The sequence below is a fragment of the Onychomys torridus genome, chromosome 9 (assembly GCF_903995425.1).
Source record: "Onychomys torridus chromosome 9, mOncTor1.1, whole genome shotgun sequence".
NCBI lineage: Eukaryota > Metazoa > Chordata > Mammalia > Rodentia > Cricetidae > Onychomys > Onychomys torridus.
In genome coordinates, this window is record NC_050451.1 from 11401876 (window position 1) to 11420495 (window position 18620).

Below are 18620 nucleotides of genomic sequence, written 5' to 3' on the forward strand. Positions count from 1 at the left end.
ATAAGCATTTCATGGCCCTCTGAAATTATTGGTGTAACGTCTTTTACAATGAACTACTGTTTTCATTTGACAGAGCATTTCTCTCCGTCTTTTTCTCTTTCATTTTGGTTTCTTATAAAGTGGCATTCCACTCCCTATTACTAATGGCAATATATGAGGTGATTATTTTCATTTTTTCCTCTCTTCAATCTAGTTTGTCATGTTAATTCTAGCTCCAAAATAAAATATCTTTAGTCATCAGCTTCTTCCATGTGTGCATCCCTAGTATAACTTAAAGCAGATATTGTGTCTTTTGGAGTCATGAAATCATCTCTTTGATCTGTACTTTTCCAAATCTTACTTTGTACACTCTATTATTTACACAAAAGCTTGAGGGATTTTCTAGGACCCTAGAAGGTCAACATAAATCTAATTTTTGTGTTTGTCTATTCAGACCTTAAAGTGGCCTTTAAATTCCCTGAACATAGCCTTATGACAAAACTTTACCATGCTCTAAACCTTGTCTGTCCTCCAGGTTCTCTTCTCTTCCTGTCTGAAACTTCTCTTTTCTTCCCTGACCTGCTAGAGACATTTCCTACCTAAGAAATGGCATCATATGTCCAGGACCTAGAGAATTCCTTTTCTTTCTTCATATAGTTAAAGCAAATATGGAACTTAAGATGTCTTCCTGAAAAGATCTTTGTAAGCTATTGCATAAGTATGTGACATGTCACTCCAACTGTCCCTTCATGACAGCCCTGGAGCACAAACTTCTGTCATTATGTTGTCAGAGATACTGAAACAGAACAGGTTGGGACAATATCTGTTATTCATCAATGAGCTAAAGAAGCTGTGAATGAATAAATAACTCCCAGTCACAGTTTCAGATAATAATTTTTTGCAAGTCATTAATAGTTGGAAACAGTATGGAAGAATAATACTTTGTGTGGATATCACTTTTACTGCTAATGTCATAGCACAGTATCTGTCTTATACAAATTGTTGTCATGTAGAATTATCTGGACACAGGAACTACCTATAGATTCCAGCACAGAGGTTGGAATGATAGTGCTAAAGAATATTTTTCTAAATGATTTATAGCATCTAAAATGGTTTTTAAAAGTCAGATGCTTTGAGAAATTCACTAGGCCTTAAAAATGAAAATATTTTTAAAAGGATATGATGGGATGTAAAGTACTGAGATGTACTGTGACAGATGTGGATGATGCCATGCCACTGTAAAATGTGTTACAGTGATCTTGGAGAATGGAAGTTAGCATTGAATTACTCTAAGTTTAGAAACAGTCAGCAGATTTTAGAGTTGGGAAGGCCTTTAAAATCTATTGTGTGAGAAATCCCATCACAAATGTAAAGTGTAAGTGAATCATTTTATTGTTTCAACATGTAATTATTTCCATATGGTCTCACCACATATCTCTTTCCTGTGCCACTTCATCAGGACTCCTTGATCCATGCTGTCACTCTGAACCCTAAAGCATCTTTTATAAAGACATTAGAGCCGTCTTTTAAAGGAAATGTTGAACACAGTCCTTGTTTCCTTAAAGCTCTTCAGTGATGTCTCATTACACTCAAACTAACCTCAATACTCCTATCTCTAAATACCACCATCTTGTGGCAGCCTGCCATATATACATCACCATATACTTCAAGTCTTCCTAGTTAATTCTACAGCATACAGTTGGGTCTCCTGCTGATGAAGAATAATGTTAATTTTCTTCTCAGATGACTGACTTAAGCTTGCTCTTCCTGTCTCCTGGATAGTCCTCACCTGGCTGTCTGATCGGAAGGGTCCTTTTTATTACTTAGTTGTATGTTGAGAAGAATATTCTTGGAAGCAGAATTACTACTACCCTAAGTAAAATAGTTCCCCCTACTTTATTTCTTATGCTCCTACACCTTATTTTCTTTTATTTTTCAATTGTTAATCAAGCTTCTATTATTAAGTTATCCTAGTATAGAATTTTAGCTTTGTGTCGATGAGGACTCTTGTTGCATTTTCTGCTGTATCTCAGCTCTTAAAACTTCCACATAAGAAATGAAGAGAAGGAAGGAAGCCAAGAATCCAGCACATGGAAATGTTTACATATCAAGGTATATGTTACAGAGAAATCACGATGTTTACATATGAAGGCATTGGTATGGAGAAATGACCACACATACAGGTGGGGCCATAGAAATGGGAAAATGATATTGCACATCGAGGATATGTATAGAGAAACTAACAAGTTTACATATAGGACAATAGGTATAGAGAGATGAAAAGGTTTACATGTAGAGCAATATGTAGGGAGAAATGACCATGCTTATGTGTGGAGTCAAATACACAGATGAATGACCATCTTTACATAAGGGGTAGGTATGGAGAAATGACCGTCTTTGTGTATGGGACATAGGTGTGGAGAATATTTCTTGTTCTTGCCACGCAGTCACTCTGTACAGGAAAATGTGGCCATCTTGGGTTTTAAGGATGAAGTGTTGAGTTCATAGGCTTTCTCTCACCTAGGAATAAGCAGGCTTGGTTAAGAGAAACATTGTATCTTTGATGTCTTGCTAGCTCTGATATTTGCTGATTGAATAGTTGATTACTTGCCTCCTCCATACTCTGACTCCATAACAGCACAAATATACATTTAATCTCAGAGTTGCAAGATGATAATAGTTATTGGCATTTTATTAGTAACAAACAATACTCTATAAACACTATTCTATGGTTTTCAAGAGTTTTGAAACAACCTCAAATCTATCCTTAGCAACTAGGATGCTGAAAGCATGCAGCAGTACATCTTGCCAATGGTTTCATGGATGGTTTAATTCGGGGAAATGTCTGTCAAGTATTAATTCATGGATAAAAGGCCAGCTTTCTGAGGTAGAAAGAGGCAGTCAGGAAAGTTGCCATTGGCCCCTGGCTGAAGGGGGATTGTTACAGTAACTTAATGCCATGAAAAGTATGCCTAATCTCTGGAAAATAGGAGGCCTCAGGAGAAGCCAGTAATGTGCTGCATCTTGTAACTTCCTCCACAAAAATACTGTTTCAATACAAACAGCAGAAAGAAGCCCTAGTTAATCAAACCAAAGAGGCATAACACAGACTAAGGCAAATCCCTTCAAGGAATAAGCCATAAAACTATGTACTCATTAGCATTGGAAGCACAAGTCAGCAGCACTTAACAACAGTTTGGAAACGGGTTATAGAATTTAGGTTGTAGAAAATTAATATAACATAAATGTGTTACTGATAAAGAATTATCCATTTTTAATATTTTAAAATTCCTTTCCAACAGTTTATATTGAGAGCATCTTCTAAAACAGTTTTCTTTGAAAATCTGATACTTCATTTAATATTGTTATATGTTATTTTATACAATAATTTATCTGTGGCTATAATTTTAGGATTTTTCCTATTGTTTTCAGTCAGTTTGTTTTATATAGGAAAATGCTAGATGAAAAGGAACAGGTGGCATAGAAATATTTCTTACATTATAAATTGTAGTCTCACCATACATCCTGGATTTAACAGGACATGGGGAACAATATCTAACATAATTTCAACTCTACAAGATTTAATAGAATTTTATTGTTAACTAAAATAACAATTTTCTTAACTACTTGATTTCATTTTTTTGCTGTTATAAAACAGTAATCTAGTGAACATCATTGTGCTACAAATTATCAGGTGATTGTGTCTAAATGACTTCTGCCATGAATGATTTCATCCATAAAGCACAATGCTCAAACACAAACTGGCATTTTTTCCTTCTGTGTGTGCACGTAAGTATCTCTTGTTGCTAATGGTTTTTACTGAGGCACCAAAGCATCTCATTTTGCTATTAGCTGAATCTCCAGATTCTAGAATGATGCACAACATGTACTAGGGAAGCAATTAATGCTTGTCAGAGTGATTAATTAATAACTGGATGCTCACTGCTTTCTTACTTTTCAAATGTTATTTATTTAAGGTGCTGGCCAATGATTATGTATGTTGTAAATATTCCAATTTCATCATTCACATAATATTTTTGTAATTACTAATCTGAAACTGAATCCATTTTAAAGATTTTCTTCCTTTGTTTCCATTTCTAGAAACTAAAAATGATTCCATTTGAAATAGGCATTTATAAAATCTTGGTGTAAAAATATATTTCTTCAACTTTCCTTGTGAGTATTTTAACATAGCACCAGTTACAATTTTTAATAGAGTGAATGAAATTTAAAGTACTTTCATAGTCTGTTAATTTTTGTCTATGGTTGAATGTATTCCTGAGACATCATTGATGTTCCATTTCTCTTTATACCTGTGTCTGAGGCATGACATTTCTGGTTTCACACTGAGTTGATTTTTATCTCTCCATTTGCTTCTGGTTTACAAATGGACATTGAATCTTTAAATTCATTTAACAATAAGATATTGTTTAATACTTCCTAACTGGGTTTATTTTTCATTTTTTTTACTTTGTTCATATATTTGCTGCTGAAGATCCTTTTGTGTTCTAACTCTACTTTGGCCACATTTGTAACTACCTTCCTACTCGTTTCTTATTGATAGATGATAGTCATCTATCTTAATAGGGGAAAGTCGCCTTGCACTCTAATAGAAATGGATGTAAAGTTTAACTGTCCACCTAGCACTCACCATTGACTTTATGCTGTTAAGGAAGTAGATAATTAGACTAAATTAGATAATGCTTTATTGAAGCAACAGCACTCAAATGCTATCTGCTGTTTACTGTGCAGGAAGAAAAATCACACTGATAAATGAACTAATGGGAACATGTCTTCAAATTGTTGAACTAAATATAAGGCTACTGTTAATGATTTCTTTTTTATTATGCTATTATAATCCATTTGAACATACTTCATTTACTATAACACTGGACAGTAGCAGTTTTCCCAATGAATATTATGTCAAACATTAATGTAATGAGCATACTAAATGTTCTTTCTAATATAAAAATCATTTATGATGCAAATATTTATGGACAGTAGATCTGTATTTGTAATAATAGAAACTGGTTGATAAGACTTGTCCATGCTTACCTGCTTTCACACATCTGGCTATGGTACTTGACCACACAGCTAAACTTAGGATATAAGGAAATAAGAAAGTGAGCAGTTATGAATTCCATCCTTTGAATGAAGCTATCCTGCAGATATGTGAACTTGGTCTTGTGGAGCCTTGTTTTGGAGTTGCGACTTTTGCTTGGAGATCCAGAGGTTCAGATGTCCAGAAGGAGCTAGTGCTCCACAGCTTATCCTTTGTCAGACTCCCTCTGAGAGCTCTGGATCGCCACAGGCTCTCTGTAATCCTTCAGACTTCTATGAGGCAAAGAGATCATGCACATAGATTCTCATTTTCCCCATGTCTCTCCAGGTTACCAGTGGTAAAGCAATCTCCAGACTGAGTTCTTGGTGTTTCAATCTGCCCAGCCTTGAACTGCCAGAGGACAAACACTATGAGATCTTGAAAAGATTCTCTGAATGTTCTTGAATGGGTCTTAATGTAAGAAAACACACTTCTTTCTTCACCGGAATAAAAATCAATATAGAATTCTGGAAATTGTTTTTCAAGGAGTTCCCTCTCCATGCAAAGTTACCATTTCCATGGGAAGGAGGCAAGTATATTCATGTGCTTGAGAAGTGCTTCTCACACTTTTTAGCATGCCTCTTTGGCTGACCTAAAGCTTCCGGAAGGAGTGACCACAATCACCTCATATAGGTTCCTCAACCTAAGAGCTCAGTCAAATTTGGAAGAAGTTTCATTTGTTAGTCTATGCATGTATCTGTAAATAGTAATCACATATTTTGTTTATATAGTATACAACATAAATAACACTGATGCATATTAATCGATAATTATATATTGCATGTGTATGCATGTACATATACACTAAAATCTAATACGCAAAATTATTTGAGCTTAGAAACTCAATTAAAATAATTCTGGGAAGGGAAGATAATTTTCTGCTTTTAATCCATTTGTGTCCATTTTGTTTTCCTGTAGAGTCATGGATTTCATGGATAGTTATGTGATAATAAGCAAGGAAGGTTTATTCAGCTTAGTAATCAAAAGGACTTTCGTATTTATAATCTATACACTTAGTGTTTTTATTTCTTTTTTGCATTCGTTGTGTATATTTACATCATTTTACTTTTTCAGATAATTTCATATTTTTTAATGTCAAGCTTTTTTGTTCATGTGTATGTATGTGAGTATATATGTGTGTGAGTATGTGTGTGTGTGTGTGTGTGTGTGTGTGTGTGTGTGTGTGTGTGTATGTATGTTTGTTTGTTTGCACATATGTGTCAGTCCCCATAGACGCCAGAAGAGCTGGAGTTAAAGACAGTTTGTGAGCTGCTCTGTGTTAGTGTTGGAACTCAAACTCAGGTCCTCAGCTAGAGCAGCAAGCATTTTCCCACCAAGCCACCTCTCCAGTGTTAATTAAAGTATTTTCTTAGGTTCTTACTGAATCTTATTGTAATATATTTCTTTCTTCTTCAATGTTGTATTCTTCAACACTGATGTAGATGTCAGGTATAACTTGGTTTAATTTTCTTTTTTAGTTTTGGTTATGATTTTCCAAATGTTCTTTAAATGAACCATTCTATTTCACACTTGATACTTGCTATTTTAAAAAGAGTTATTTTTATTTTTGTTCATTTTATTATTTTGTTAAGTGTTATTTTGTTATTTTAAGCAACCTTGTGTTTATTATTGTTTTAACACTTGAAATTCGGTATTTTAGGATAGAAATGCAGAAAATTTCTTAGCCTTTTGATTTTTAGTTTTAATCCCACTAGCTCATATTTTTACACTGAAAATTCTACTTTGATTCTGTGAGATTTTAATTCCTCTTTTTAAATGTATCCTTTTGAAGTTTTCCTCTTGGCTGCCTCTCACATTATGCATTCTTTTTCTTCCTTTCAGTCATTAACTTCCGTCCTCCTTCTCATTACTGAACATGACTTTTTTTTACATTGATGTAGCAGCATATACAGAAATAATTTCATTTAGAAACGAGCCAGGGCATCTCTGTGTTAAAGGGGGCATGCTCAGTCTTCACATGCACAGATGTTGGTCATATAGTATGACATGTTGGTCATACTATAGTAGTTCATGATCTCTTTGCTTTGTGTGACTAGAAATTTCTCCAGAATTTGTACCTAGCATGAGGGATGTCAAATGACTCTGGCTTATTTCTTCTACTGAACATATGTTTTAACATATTTCCAGTCTTGGATCAGTGGCTTATTGATATAAGTTCACAATCGCATTTTGTGGAGTTAGCATTTTGAAGTGAATGGATTAGTGTCATCATACGTGGCTCATCCTTGTCATGCTGATTCCATTCCCTGATGAAAAGTTTGTTGCCATGGTCATGGCTGTCATGTGATCCTTTGGAACTCCTTCAGGACACTTACCTTCGATAAAAATGGTGATGTTCTAATTATCTACCGACTGTATTGTGTGTGTAGAAATTTCTTATAGCCCAGAACATTGGGTGTATCTATCCCTGTTCTAGAGTCTCCCCTTATCCTTCTCACTTACTATAGACAATCAGTAGGTTTAATGAATTAGTGCCAGGACCATCCTTATTTATTCTACAATATTCTGTCCTTTGTTAGACTTTTGAAACCTTACTATCTGAAAACATTCATTAAAGAAATTGACAAGATAAAATGTCAAGATACATGGACTATAAGTTGAAACACAACCTCTTAAAGTTTCCATCTATTCTGTATATTGGTGTATAAGTTTCTTTACTTCTCTGTCCTGGCTTCAGTATCTTTGAAGTAACATGATGTGGATGTTGAATTCATAGGATTGTTCACGAGTATCAAATAAATGGCTATATATACAATTTCTAAATTCTCATGTATATTTCAAATCTTTATAATCAGTTGCTTTTATGGTAAAGTCACTTTTCTCTGGTCTTAAAATTAATAGTATTTTAAAATAATTTCCTTTTTCCTCACTTGTCTTCCTCACCTATATTATTTCCATTTTTGTTGGGAAGTATGGCTTTACTCAGCTGTATGAAGCTTTCCTTTTCGTTTTATAATACTTTAATCAAAATCTATCAATGTTACCTCAAAAAACAAAATATATATCATAAGAGAAGGTGGTATCTATTCTAATGCCAAGAAAACATTGACTGTTGTTAACACTCAGGTAATATTAAACATCGACACACATTGAGTTAATAAACACCTAATAATCTATTGAAATATACATGACAGATATTTACAAAGCCTTCCATTAATATACTGGCTTGTGTAGCAATCACAAATGTGAGGACTGTTTCTAATAAATACTCATAGATCATATGTGGAGTTAATGAAATAGAACATGATTTTTATTTGTTTGTTTTGTTTTTTGAGACAGGGTTTCTCTGTGTAGCGTTGCACCATTCCTGGAACTCACTTGGTAGCCTAGGCTGGCCTCGAACTCACAGAGATCTGCCTGTCTCTGCCTCCCGAGGGCTGGGATTAAAGGCGTGCACCACCACCGCCCTGCTGAAATAGGACATAATATTTTAAATGCGAGATGACTCCAATTTTCTGACATTATATATTTGTTTCTTTTAAAAGAGTGAAAATAAGTGTCATCAGATATTAACAGTGATTATCTCCTGATAGTAATTTAAATATTTCTCATAAGTTTTATGTGTAAAATAAGATGGGACATTTTCTAATGAGAAAATAAAATTAATTTTCACACTGGGCTATTTTTGCTCAGCTCAAGTCAATTACATTTAAATTAAAATCTTTTACAGTGATATGCAAAGAAAGAAAAAAGCTAAAGCTCATGTGATGTCAAAACATGGTATTGGCAGCTTCTAGAAAAGCAGCTGAGTAATGTGAAATGGTGTTTTCTATTGTCATACTTGGTGACCCAGGCATATCATTTCTTGCAGTGTGCATAGTCACAAAATGCTGCAGGTCATTTTGAATTGCTGAGATCCATAGACTTCTTTACACACCTTATGCAATGTTTGTTTTTACACCTTTAGCCCCCATCTAAAAAACCACACACTTTATCTCAAAGAAATGTGTTACTGCATTGCTTACAATTTAAGTCTTTACAGATCTTATGAAACTCACTTATAAACCTGCTGTCTCCTTCCAAAAGAAAGAAAAATTAGTGTGTTTTATAATATCACCGCTAGGTTATTTAACAGTAGTAAGTGAAAGGCAAAAAAAAATTGAATTTTAAAGAATAATAGAATGTCTAAATAAATTATGAACTGCAATGTGCATAGCCTCTAAATGCAATGTTTACAAAGAAAACACATTGCTACAGGAACATATGACATTGTTTAAATTATAATATATAACAATAAGATAATGATGCTGTAATATATAAACATATGTAGGCAAAAAGCATGCAAAGACACCTCATTTTATAGTTGTAATATAGTTGAATTGATGACTGATTAATTTGCTATTCTTCAGTGACATTACTTTCAGAAAAACAATGTAAAATAAATGCAAAACGAACACACCATTCTTTAAATCACCCTGAGTGGAAATGTTTAGGGCACTGGGTACCTGTCTTTTATTTTTGGCAAACAAAGGATTTCCAGTGGTGCTTATTCCTTCTGTATTTTCAAAGTGAAATCTATTGAACATCTTTCCCCCAATTAATCAAAAGAATGTCACAATATTTCTCAGTCTATAGAATCTTTTTTCAGCTACTAAAGACCACAAGTTATGTTTGTGCCACATAACTTAGTTTTAAAGATATGTCTATTTCTTTCCATATTTAATTCAGTAGCTTCTTGTATGTTTAGCTTAAAACATGAAGAATTCAATGGAAGTTATCAGTGAGAAAATAAGTTTGAGGTAAAAGATAATATGCAAAATTAGATTTGTGTAAAGAAATAAATGCAGATTCTCATTCATTCTGTGTAACACTGGAAGAGATATTGAAACTGGACATTTTACTATAACTATGTGTTCAGTGGGTATAATAATACTGCGTAAATAATTATATAAAAATGAAGTACTGTATAGAATGATGTCTAGTTTGTGTTAAAGAGATGTTTTTAAAAAATCCACATTGTTATAAGAACAAATACATATATTTGCTTGATATTTCCTTCTGCTCATCACTTTTGAGTTTTAGGAAGTAAACATTTTACATCAAGCCTTTACGGGCACAATTTATTCATGATTCTTTGTATCTTGCTGTTTAAAGGAAAGCCATTTGGTTTTGCAAACTTTTCTTCCTTTTATTTGAATGGATGATTCCTGACTTCCTCTCCTTGAACATGGGAAGAATTAACATAAGGAACAATTCCAAGGTTGGAAAGTCATTTAACAATATGAAGAAAACTAACAAGCCTAGGCTACAGTAAAAAACCTTCTTCTTTTAATTTACATTTGAAAGGTTCCTAGCTTTTCTCTCATAAACAATAATAATAAAAATGAGGAAAATAGCACTGGCCTATTTTCTTGAAAATCCCCCATTTAAGGAAGCAAAGCTAGATAAGGCACATACATAAAGAAAACAACCTAAGTGAATATGAAAGCCTTGATGCAACAAAGTCTTCCAAGGAGCTCACATGGCTTGGTGATGGCCAGGCTTTCCTGCCAGATAAAAATATATCTAATGAAGTCACAATGCAAAGTGACTATGAAATTTTTGTGTAATATTTTAATATTTAGCAGGATAGATTGCAACTCATAAAAAGTCAGGTGAAATGGAGATAAACATTACCCAATCATGAGAGATGTATGTCTAGACTAGTCTATTTTCCCCAGAGGACTTGATGCCATTTATACTTGTTGCTTTTTTAATATAAGATAGAGATGAATGAACACTCTTCAGCGAAAAAGATTATCACAGAAAAAAGGAACTGTTTTTGAATAAATGTTTAAAATGACAAGTGAACATTTTTATATTCTTCTGTTCATTATTTTACTCTCGTGACCATAGTTTAAAGAATGCATTTGCTTAACTTCACATGCATGATTTCATATTTGTGAAAACCATGAGCCAAGGCATTTCCTTCTAATTCTCCTTGCACATATGCAATGACCACACGTGAAGATGTAGCAATTTTTAGGATGAGAATTTATGATTTCCTATTTGTTTCTGTCTGAACAAATGTATCCATCCTCTAGTTTTTTGTTGACAAAGACAGCGCTCAATGGCACATAGTAATCCTTGTGATAAAAGTCAGAGTAAACAACACACATTCTTGGTGCATGCATTTCTTAAAAAGAGATACTGAATCCAAGGCTTTCATGTGGTTAATATTTAACATAGCTTAGTGCTATGTGTACATGTAGTTTTTAAAGCCCTTCAATTTGTTTACTGTAAAAAAAAAACAAACATATAATCAGTGTAGAATATATTGCATTTCTCTTCGTGGTTCAGCAGCCCTCTAAATATATCAAAATCTAGTCCAAAAAAATGTGAGATTCCCCATAGTTTGATTTTGCAAACTACTGCATAGAATCCTTATAACTTGAAATCACAACACAACTGAAATTTAATGTCTTTGATTCAAATATTTTAACATTTCACATTTTTTATTGAATACTAAAAAAAATTCAGACTTTATGAGATCTTGACCAAAACAAATTATAAACAGAAGAATCAGTGCTAGTCTGGATGGTATTGAAGAAGCATATTGGTATTGATTTGTCAAAACAGCAATCATAGACAAAAGCCAATAACTACATACTGCTTTTTGGTACCCTAAAAGTTAGGATTATTTTGAACTTCAATGTCTAAGTTTCAACAGAGAATTTACTTAATTTTAGAGGGTTTATGTTAAAATGTTTGAGTTGTACCAGGGGTAGTAGCAAACAACTATAATCAAATTCAATAAGCTGAGGGAGGAAGATTGTGTGTTCACTGATAGCCTGAGCCACATGGCAGGGCCCTTTCTCAAGACAAAGGAACTTGAGATGCAAATACTTGAGAGCACCTATCTATATATCTATATATCTTTTACTTTTTGTAGCAAATGAGTCTGACTACTATTTCTATAACTAAAGGACATAGTCAAAGTCTCATGCCTGCTACGGAGAGGCGCTCTATTTTTGATAAGCTTTCACATTTCCTTTAGGACAATCATGAAGCAAAGTTTGACCCTTGAATCTCAAGCTTTAGAATCAGGTATTTCTTGGATATCTTTTCTCCATCACCTGATCTTGATAAATTTACCTTAAACAAATCCTATTACTCCATGGCATGTGCTTTTACAAATGCCAATCTTATTCATATATATATATACATAGGTTCCAACTTCTGTAAGATTTTCTGAGATGGATTTTTAGGCATGAACTACTTACAGAATAATGTTGAATGAGTATATAAGTTGACCAGTCAAAATATGAATTAGATTGACTAGATAACAGGGTGGTTGACTGGAAAGAATAAATAATCAAAAATAAAGTAGACCATATCCCTTATGTAACAGATGAGGCAAGTGACTGCTCTTATCTGTAAGTTAGAAGCTTTCACAACAATGTATGTCTAACTTATTTCCAACAATACAAGGTTGTTTCTGTTCACACAGTTCTTTCATTGGCAACAATACATGTGCAATCAATACAGGTATTCATGACAAACAACCATCAAAGGACAAGAAGCCTGCTCTCTGTTTTATCAAGTCCCTGTGAGTATTCTGTTACTGACTTAACTGAGGTATCTGACATTAGTGCTAGACCTCCTTGCCACAGCCACATACTCTGTCTGCCCTTAGTAGACTTCAGTTGTTCCATAGGTCAAAAACATTGTTAGAAGTATACTTATTTTTTAAAAAGACCACATTTGTGATAATTATACACTGTAGAGACAGTAATCATTTACAACCATCATTTAATTGTCATTTTAAAAAGAGAGTCTAATATATTTTAGTATTGTATTCTTGAATTTTTTAATTCAAGGATATTTCAGTTTGGTTAAGAAAGAGAAGAAACTGAAAGTGTGTGTCTGGCAAAATGTTGCCATTTGGCTGACTGTGAAGGTTTCATGGCATTTGTCAAATGAAGCAAAGATAAGGATACCCAAATAATCACTCCAATTTAATGTTCATATATATTTATATTGTGGGTGTATTCACAGTAGGAAACAAATGAGTAGATTTTAAAGAGGGAATGTCTTCCTTCACCCTCAATATTTCTTTAAAAGGGAAAGAATGTAAAAAGGAAGAGATAAAGCTTATTTGAAAGCTTCATTTCCCAGGGCAAATTGAGTGTTTACAAAAGTGAGAATAGCCTAGAAACCTTGGACTAGTGTTGCTTGGAATGAGGACTAAATTTCTGAAGACAAGATACAAACAGCATAGACATGCTATCGATTGAAAACACTGTAGTGATGCTATACAATTGAATAATAATAAAAAGTATTCTTTATATATATATGTATATTTATAAAATGTTTCCCAGATACCAAAAGATCAAATAAAAATCCCTCCCGCCTGCTGTGTTCCTAGATAAACTATATACTCAATTGAGAAAAGTATCTTAGCACTTAATCTCAGGTTCACAGGGCTGGAATCAGAGCTCAGCCCACACCTTCACACTCACATTAGCACTCGTGATTTCCTATAGCACCATATGGCAAGACAGAGGTTTGGTGAGGGCTGCAAGTGTTGAATGTGTTCTGGTGGAGAACTGGGTACTGGCAGGCTCAGCGCCGGGCACAAGGGCCTTCTATACTGTAGTTCCTATTCATCTCACAACTGAGGGGTTGTGTATGGCCCTCTACTCCTTTTGGTCTCTGTGTTATCTAACTATAAAGTCCTGAGAGCAGTACTGTTCTGTCTCTTCTCTTGATACTTGAAAAGTGATGTGATTCATTGGATGTGTGATGAATTGACCTTAATTTACAGTAGGGTGGCTACCAGGGTAGAGTTGGAAAGAAAGTGTTTAATATACATAGGAAGAAAAAAACTCAGATGCTAACTAACTTTCCTACATAATTTCTACTCTACCTTAGTAACAAAAGATTGGTCATATTTTGAACAATAGCATTGCACAATAGCTATCAATAATTTAAAACAACAGACATTTAAAAAAAAGACATACCAGGAAATTACTAAAATAAAAAATATAATGAGTTATATTCAGTATCCAGTTAGAGATGAAGTATGTAGCTTATTTAATTACAAATATCCAAATTATCTGGTCCCATAAAAAAGACAAGAGAAATGAAGCAATTGCGAAGGTATGGTGTATAAATGATCATGTCCTTGTAATCACAGGGGTTTGAAGAACAAAGCATTGGTGGCTCCATGGATCTACCAGGCCAGGTTACTGTAGAAAGCCTCAGTGTTATCTGCACTTGGCATTTGTCAGCTGGTGATCTAAGATGTGCCCTTTGTATGTTCCTAAAGGAGACAAAGAACACAGAAACTGCCACAAGTAGCTGCTTCTATGGAGGGTTTTGTCTTGAGTGTTCAAAAAGTAGCAATGACTGTAAACTTTCCATAACATGGCCAGTGGATGTGCCTGATACTCACTGTCTCCAGAATATGGGGGAAAGTTTTGTGGTATAATCATATGGTATGTAATCCTTCCTTTATTTAAATAAGATGTTGTATTGAGACTTGTTTCATTGATCTTACAGCTTTGGTATAAAGGATACATTAAAATAACCTAAGCTGCTCAGAATATGTGTCCTCCTAGCAAGATGAATGGATCCTTTAGATAAACAATGGGTAACATTTTAGGAAATAACAAAACATACCAACAAATGAAAAACAAAACAAACGGAGTTGGCCTCAATCAACCAGCATGGCCTCACAGTTGTGGATACTTGGAGTAAAAAACAACATAATGGTCCAGCAGATGCTCAACTTTCAGGATTCTATAGACCTACAAACACCTTCTATAATTTTCTTAAATAGAAAATATTTTCAAGTGAAAATTAAGTTGAGCAAGAAGACATTAAAAATCCATAATTTTTTAAAACACCAACAGTTACTGCTCTATTGAAAACAACCAAACTATAATTGCAACTAATAAACACACAAAACTTTTGTCAGATAAAAGGTAGGTTTCCATCAATGTGTTTTCAACCTAAGAGACTTCAGATTCCTGTTAAGCAGCTTTGATTAGGTTTTTAATGCTCTTCCTTTTCCCTGGATGGTGTTTTATCTGTTATCAAGGAACATTCATAGATAACAACTTGCAATGTATTTAACAGAAATAACTTACCTCAAGTAAAAATGGTATGTTTTCTCTGCTTGAGACCAAGCTTTGAAATTTTAACCAAGCTTTCCCCAAACTACAGTAAAAGAAATCTTTTATGTACTTTCAAATACTGTGCCTTTTTATTTAAACAGTGTAAACATAACAACACCACCAATAATCAGATAAAGACTGGGTATGTGAACACTAATTTCCTTGAATGCCCCATGAAAATAGGGAAAATAAAACAGACACATCTTCAGGAGGTTTTCAGTTCACCTTAGCAGTGGTAAAAATATTGCTTTATTCCAAATGAACATACAACACAATTTACTGTTTGGGGGCATTGCTTGTGAACTGAATAGTCTGGGATTTGTGATTTTCAACAATTAATTCCTTCCATGTTAACCAGAAAAGCCAGTGCCTCTGTCTACACAGCACAAACTTACTGTAAAATAGCAATGAGGTTGACAAGAAATAAAATGGTCAACTGTTAATTTGATAATTGGCTTATGTCAATAGTTTAAGTAAATGATTCAAAATAAACACATCCTCCATTAATTTGTTTTGTTAAACTGATATTATCAATAAGCCAAAGACTGTCCTTTTCAATAATATTCACATCAGAAAATGGTGTAGACATTGTTAGGAGTTTTTTATAAGACCCCACCATGCAAGTTACCTTGGTTCAAGAACTCGCTAACCCAAATTATAGTTAATGGAAAAATTTAAAGTGAAAAGATCTAAGAGGGAAAATTTCTTTTGAATATTAAATTCCCTGATGTTTCAGAACAAATTTTAGCAAGCTTTAATATGCACACACATGCATACACACACGTACAAGCAACACATGTGCATACAGCATATGTGCTTTGGTGAGCAAGCCCACATATTCGCACGCTCACACCTGTGCACACAGGTAAACACACACACACACACACACACACACACACACACACACACACACACCATACAAACACACACACTGAGAGGTGCCCTTTCAGAGCTTCTAAACACTCTCGAAGAAAAACATTTCTATTAGCATGATTTGAGTGGCACAACATTGTCATTTTTTGTCTCCTTTCCTATAGTAATCTCACGCCTCTGAGGTTCTGTGCTCCCAAATGACAGAGAAAGATGGCACATGAGAGTGGGTCAGGTTGCCCAGGTTACTCTTGTTTCCATCTACCTTCCTGTTCATGTTCTCCTGCCATTCTTTAAAAATCAAATACAAAGTACTACATTCCTTGACATGACATAAACTGTGGTGAGAGCATTGATGAATAGAAATTTAGGGGTTGGAACTCAAGAGCCAAATGGCCAGGGCTACCTGCTCACTGGCACATCTTCCCTTGGGATATAGCTCATCTCTTTGAAGCTAGTTGAATACCAGTTTCTTTTCCATACAGACACTGGCACTATGGGACCAGAGGTTGGAATTACCAAATCTTCTAAGAGCCAAAGAGGACAGTGTTGGGACTAACTGAAATTGGATAGAGAATCCTCCCCAAAAGCTTAGTGGTAAGCTTTATCCTTCCTGAAACAATTCTTTCCCTTTAAAAAAATATTTTGTTAAAAAACACTATGATATGAGGGCGGCAGACTATTTGGTTTTTTTCTAAGTAGATGCTCTTAAATTAATGCATATAAATAATTTGTATTTAATTTCCTCTCTTTCCTGTTGAGCAAAGCAGAGAATGCACAGACTCCTATATCTTGAGTCACTTGGTTAACACAGAGTCTCTTTGTATTTCATTTCTTAAGACAAATTGTGCCTCTCGTTCTGATTTGGCTGTGGGACTCAAGGGAAGAAAGGCTGTGTTTTCACTCGCACTGTCCTCAGTCTCCACGCTGGCCAGTTCATAGTCTTCTGACCGTCTGGCATCAGTCAGAATCCGGATCTGTTCCTGCACAGTCTCTAGTAATATCTTCACTTCCTGTTGTTCTTCTAGAAGACAGTCGCTGACTGGAATACTTGAATTGACAATGTCAGCAGAATAGGAGTTTTTGCACCATTTAATGCTTTTGACTTCAGAAATCCCTGGCATTTGCATGCAGGTTTCTTCTAGACCCACCGAAGGAATGATGGGCACAGAGTTGGCCCTTGGGGACGAATAGCCCACCAGGTCCTTTTGATCCAAGCTATTAAAATAGGGGTTTGTTTCTCTTGAAGGCAGTTGCATATTTATTGATGCGTTTTGTTGAGTTCTTAAGCCATTGGATGGATACCTGAAAAAGATAAACAGAGTCATAGTCTGGTCCCGACTGTGCAGCTGAGAACCATACCATCCAAAAAGTACTTTCCACATGCACTATCTCACTGACTTCTCACAGCAACCCCATGAGACGGATACTATGCTCCCACGGACAGAGAAGTAAATTGAAATTCAGATCAGTGAAGTGACTTGCCCAAGGTCACACAGAAAAATAAGTGACAGACTGAGACTCAAACCCAGATCTTCTTACTTTAAGTCCAGGGGTCTTTCAACACACCACAGCTGTATAGGCAGATGGGATATAGTCTTCCTGACCTCTATCCTAGAATACAAAGTAAATGGGGATTGAGCACGTAAGTGTGGCCTTTTCCATCGTGACAAACAGGACATCACCATGGCATTACTTCACTCATAACTCATCCACCCTCTCAGCCCTGGGTCTGTCTGATTGACTGGGATGGTCACTATAATTGGGAGCTACCAGGAAACCCATTATTGACCATCAAGTATTTCAGTCCTCAAGCCTTCTGCTTTACACAGGGAAGGTAAATCTAACTGCTGTTGGCAGTTTGCCCTGGGGACAGTTTGCCCTAGTGCTTGCTGGCCCACTCCTGAACCCAAGGACAAAAACAGGAATGCCTAATCCCTCTGCCTGCCCTGGCAGAGTATGAAGTGTAGTCTATATGACCCTCCCAAGGTAGCACTGTTCCTCAGTGTCCCTGCAGTGAAAGAGGGCACTGATGTTCAGTAATAGCTTGTCACAAATACAAATGTTTCATTCCAAGTAACTCAAGGATTTGAGGATCTTGAGTTTTGAACTGCACAAGTATGGTGAATTTCCTCTTTTGATCTTTCCAGTTTCTGAGTGAGATCATATGTATCAGACTTTACAGAAAAGTCTTAGGAATCTGTATGGTACATTTTGTTCTAGTTCTTAGTGAGTTATCTTTAAATAGTAAACATTAACATGTAAGCATAAGTCAAATATAATTAATTTCTATGTAATAGATTTAATTGGCTTGGCTTACATTGTAACATAAATAAAATTGTTTTCATATATGTAAAGAATAGTTGCAATGAAATGTATTACACAGCTACAACAAAGTCTCTGCTGTGAGGTCAAGATGGGAGCAATTTCAGCAGAATTGAGTAAAGAGAGGTAAATAGTAATCATGTCTTTTCTTAGTGTATCCAGAATAGAGTTGGTCACCAATAAAACCTGATCTAATGAACATATTAATGAATGACTATATCTCT

The 18620-nt window shown here is 34.8% G+C and overlaps 1 protein-coding gene across 4 annotated transcripts in view; it reads right to left on the reverse strand.

Annotated features, from left to right (window-relative positions):
* Positions 1 to 10932: 10932 nt before the first annotated feature.
* The window catches only part of Nrg3 (neuregulin 3), a 1086061-nt gene continuing 1078373 nt past the window's right edge, over positions 10933 to 18620 (reverse strand). For 2 of the 4 annotated variants that reach the window (XM_036198821.1, XM_036198820.1), the window contains exons 9-10: positions 17614 to 17685; positions 10933 to 17376 (exon numbers count right to left, since the gene is read on the reverse strand). In XM_036198821.1, coding sequence (XP_036054714.1) covers positions 16869 to 17376; positions 17614 to 17685 — 580 coding nt within the window. In that variant the 3' untranslated portion in view covers positions 10933 to 16868. The remainder of the gene's footprint in view (positions 17377 to 17613; positions 17686 to 18620) is intronic. The other 2 variants (XM_036198824.1, XM_036198822.1) reach the window with 2 other exon arrangements.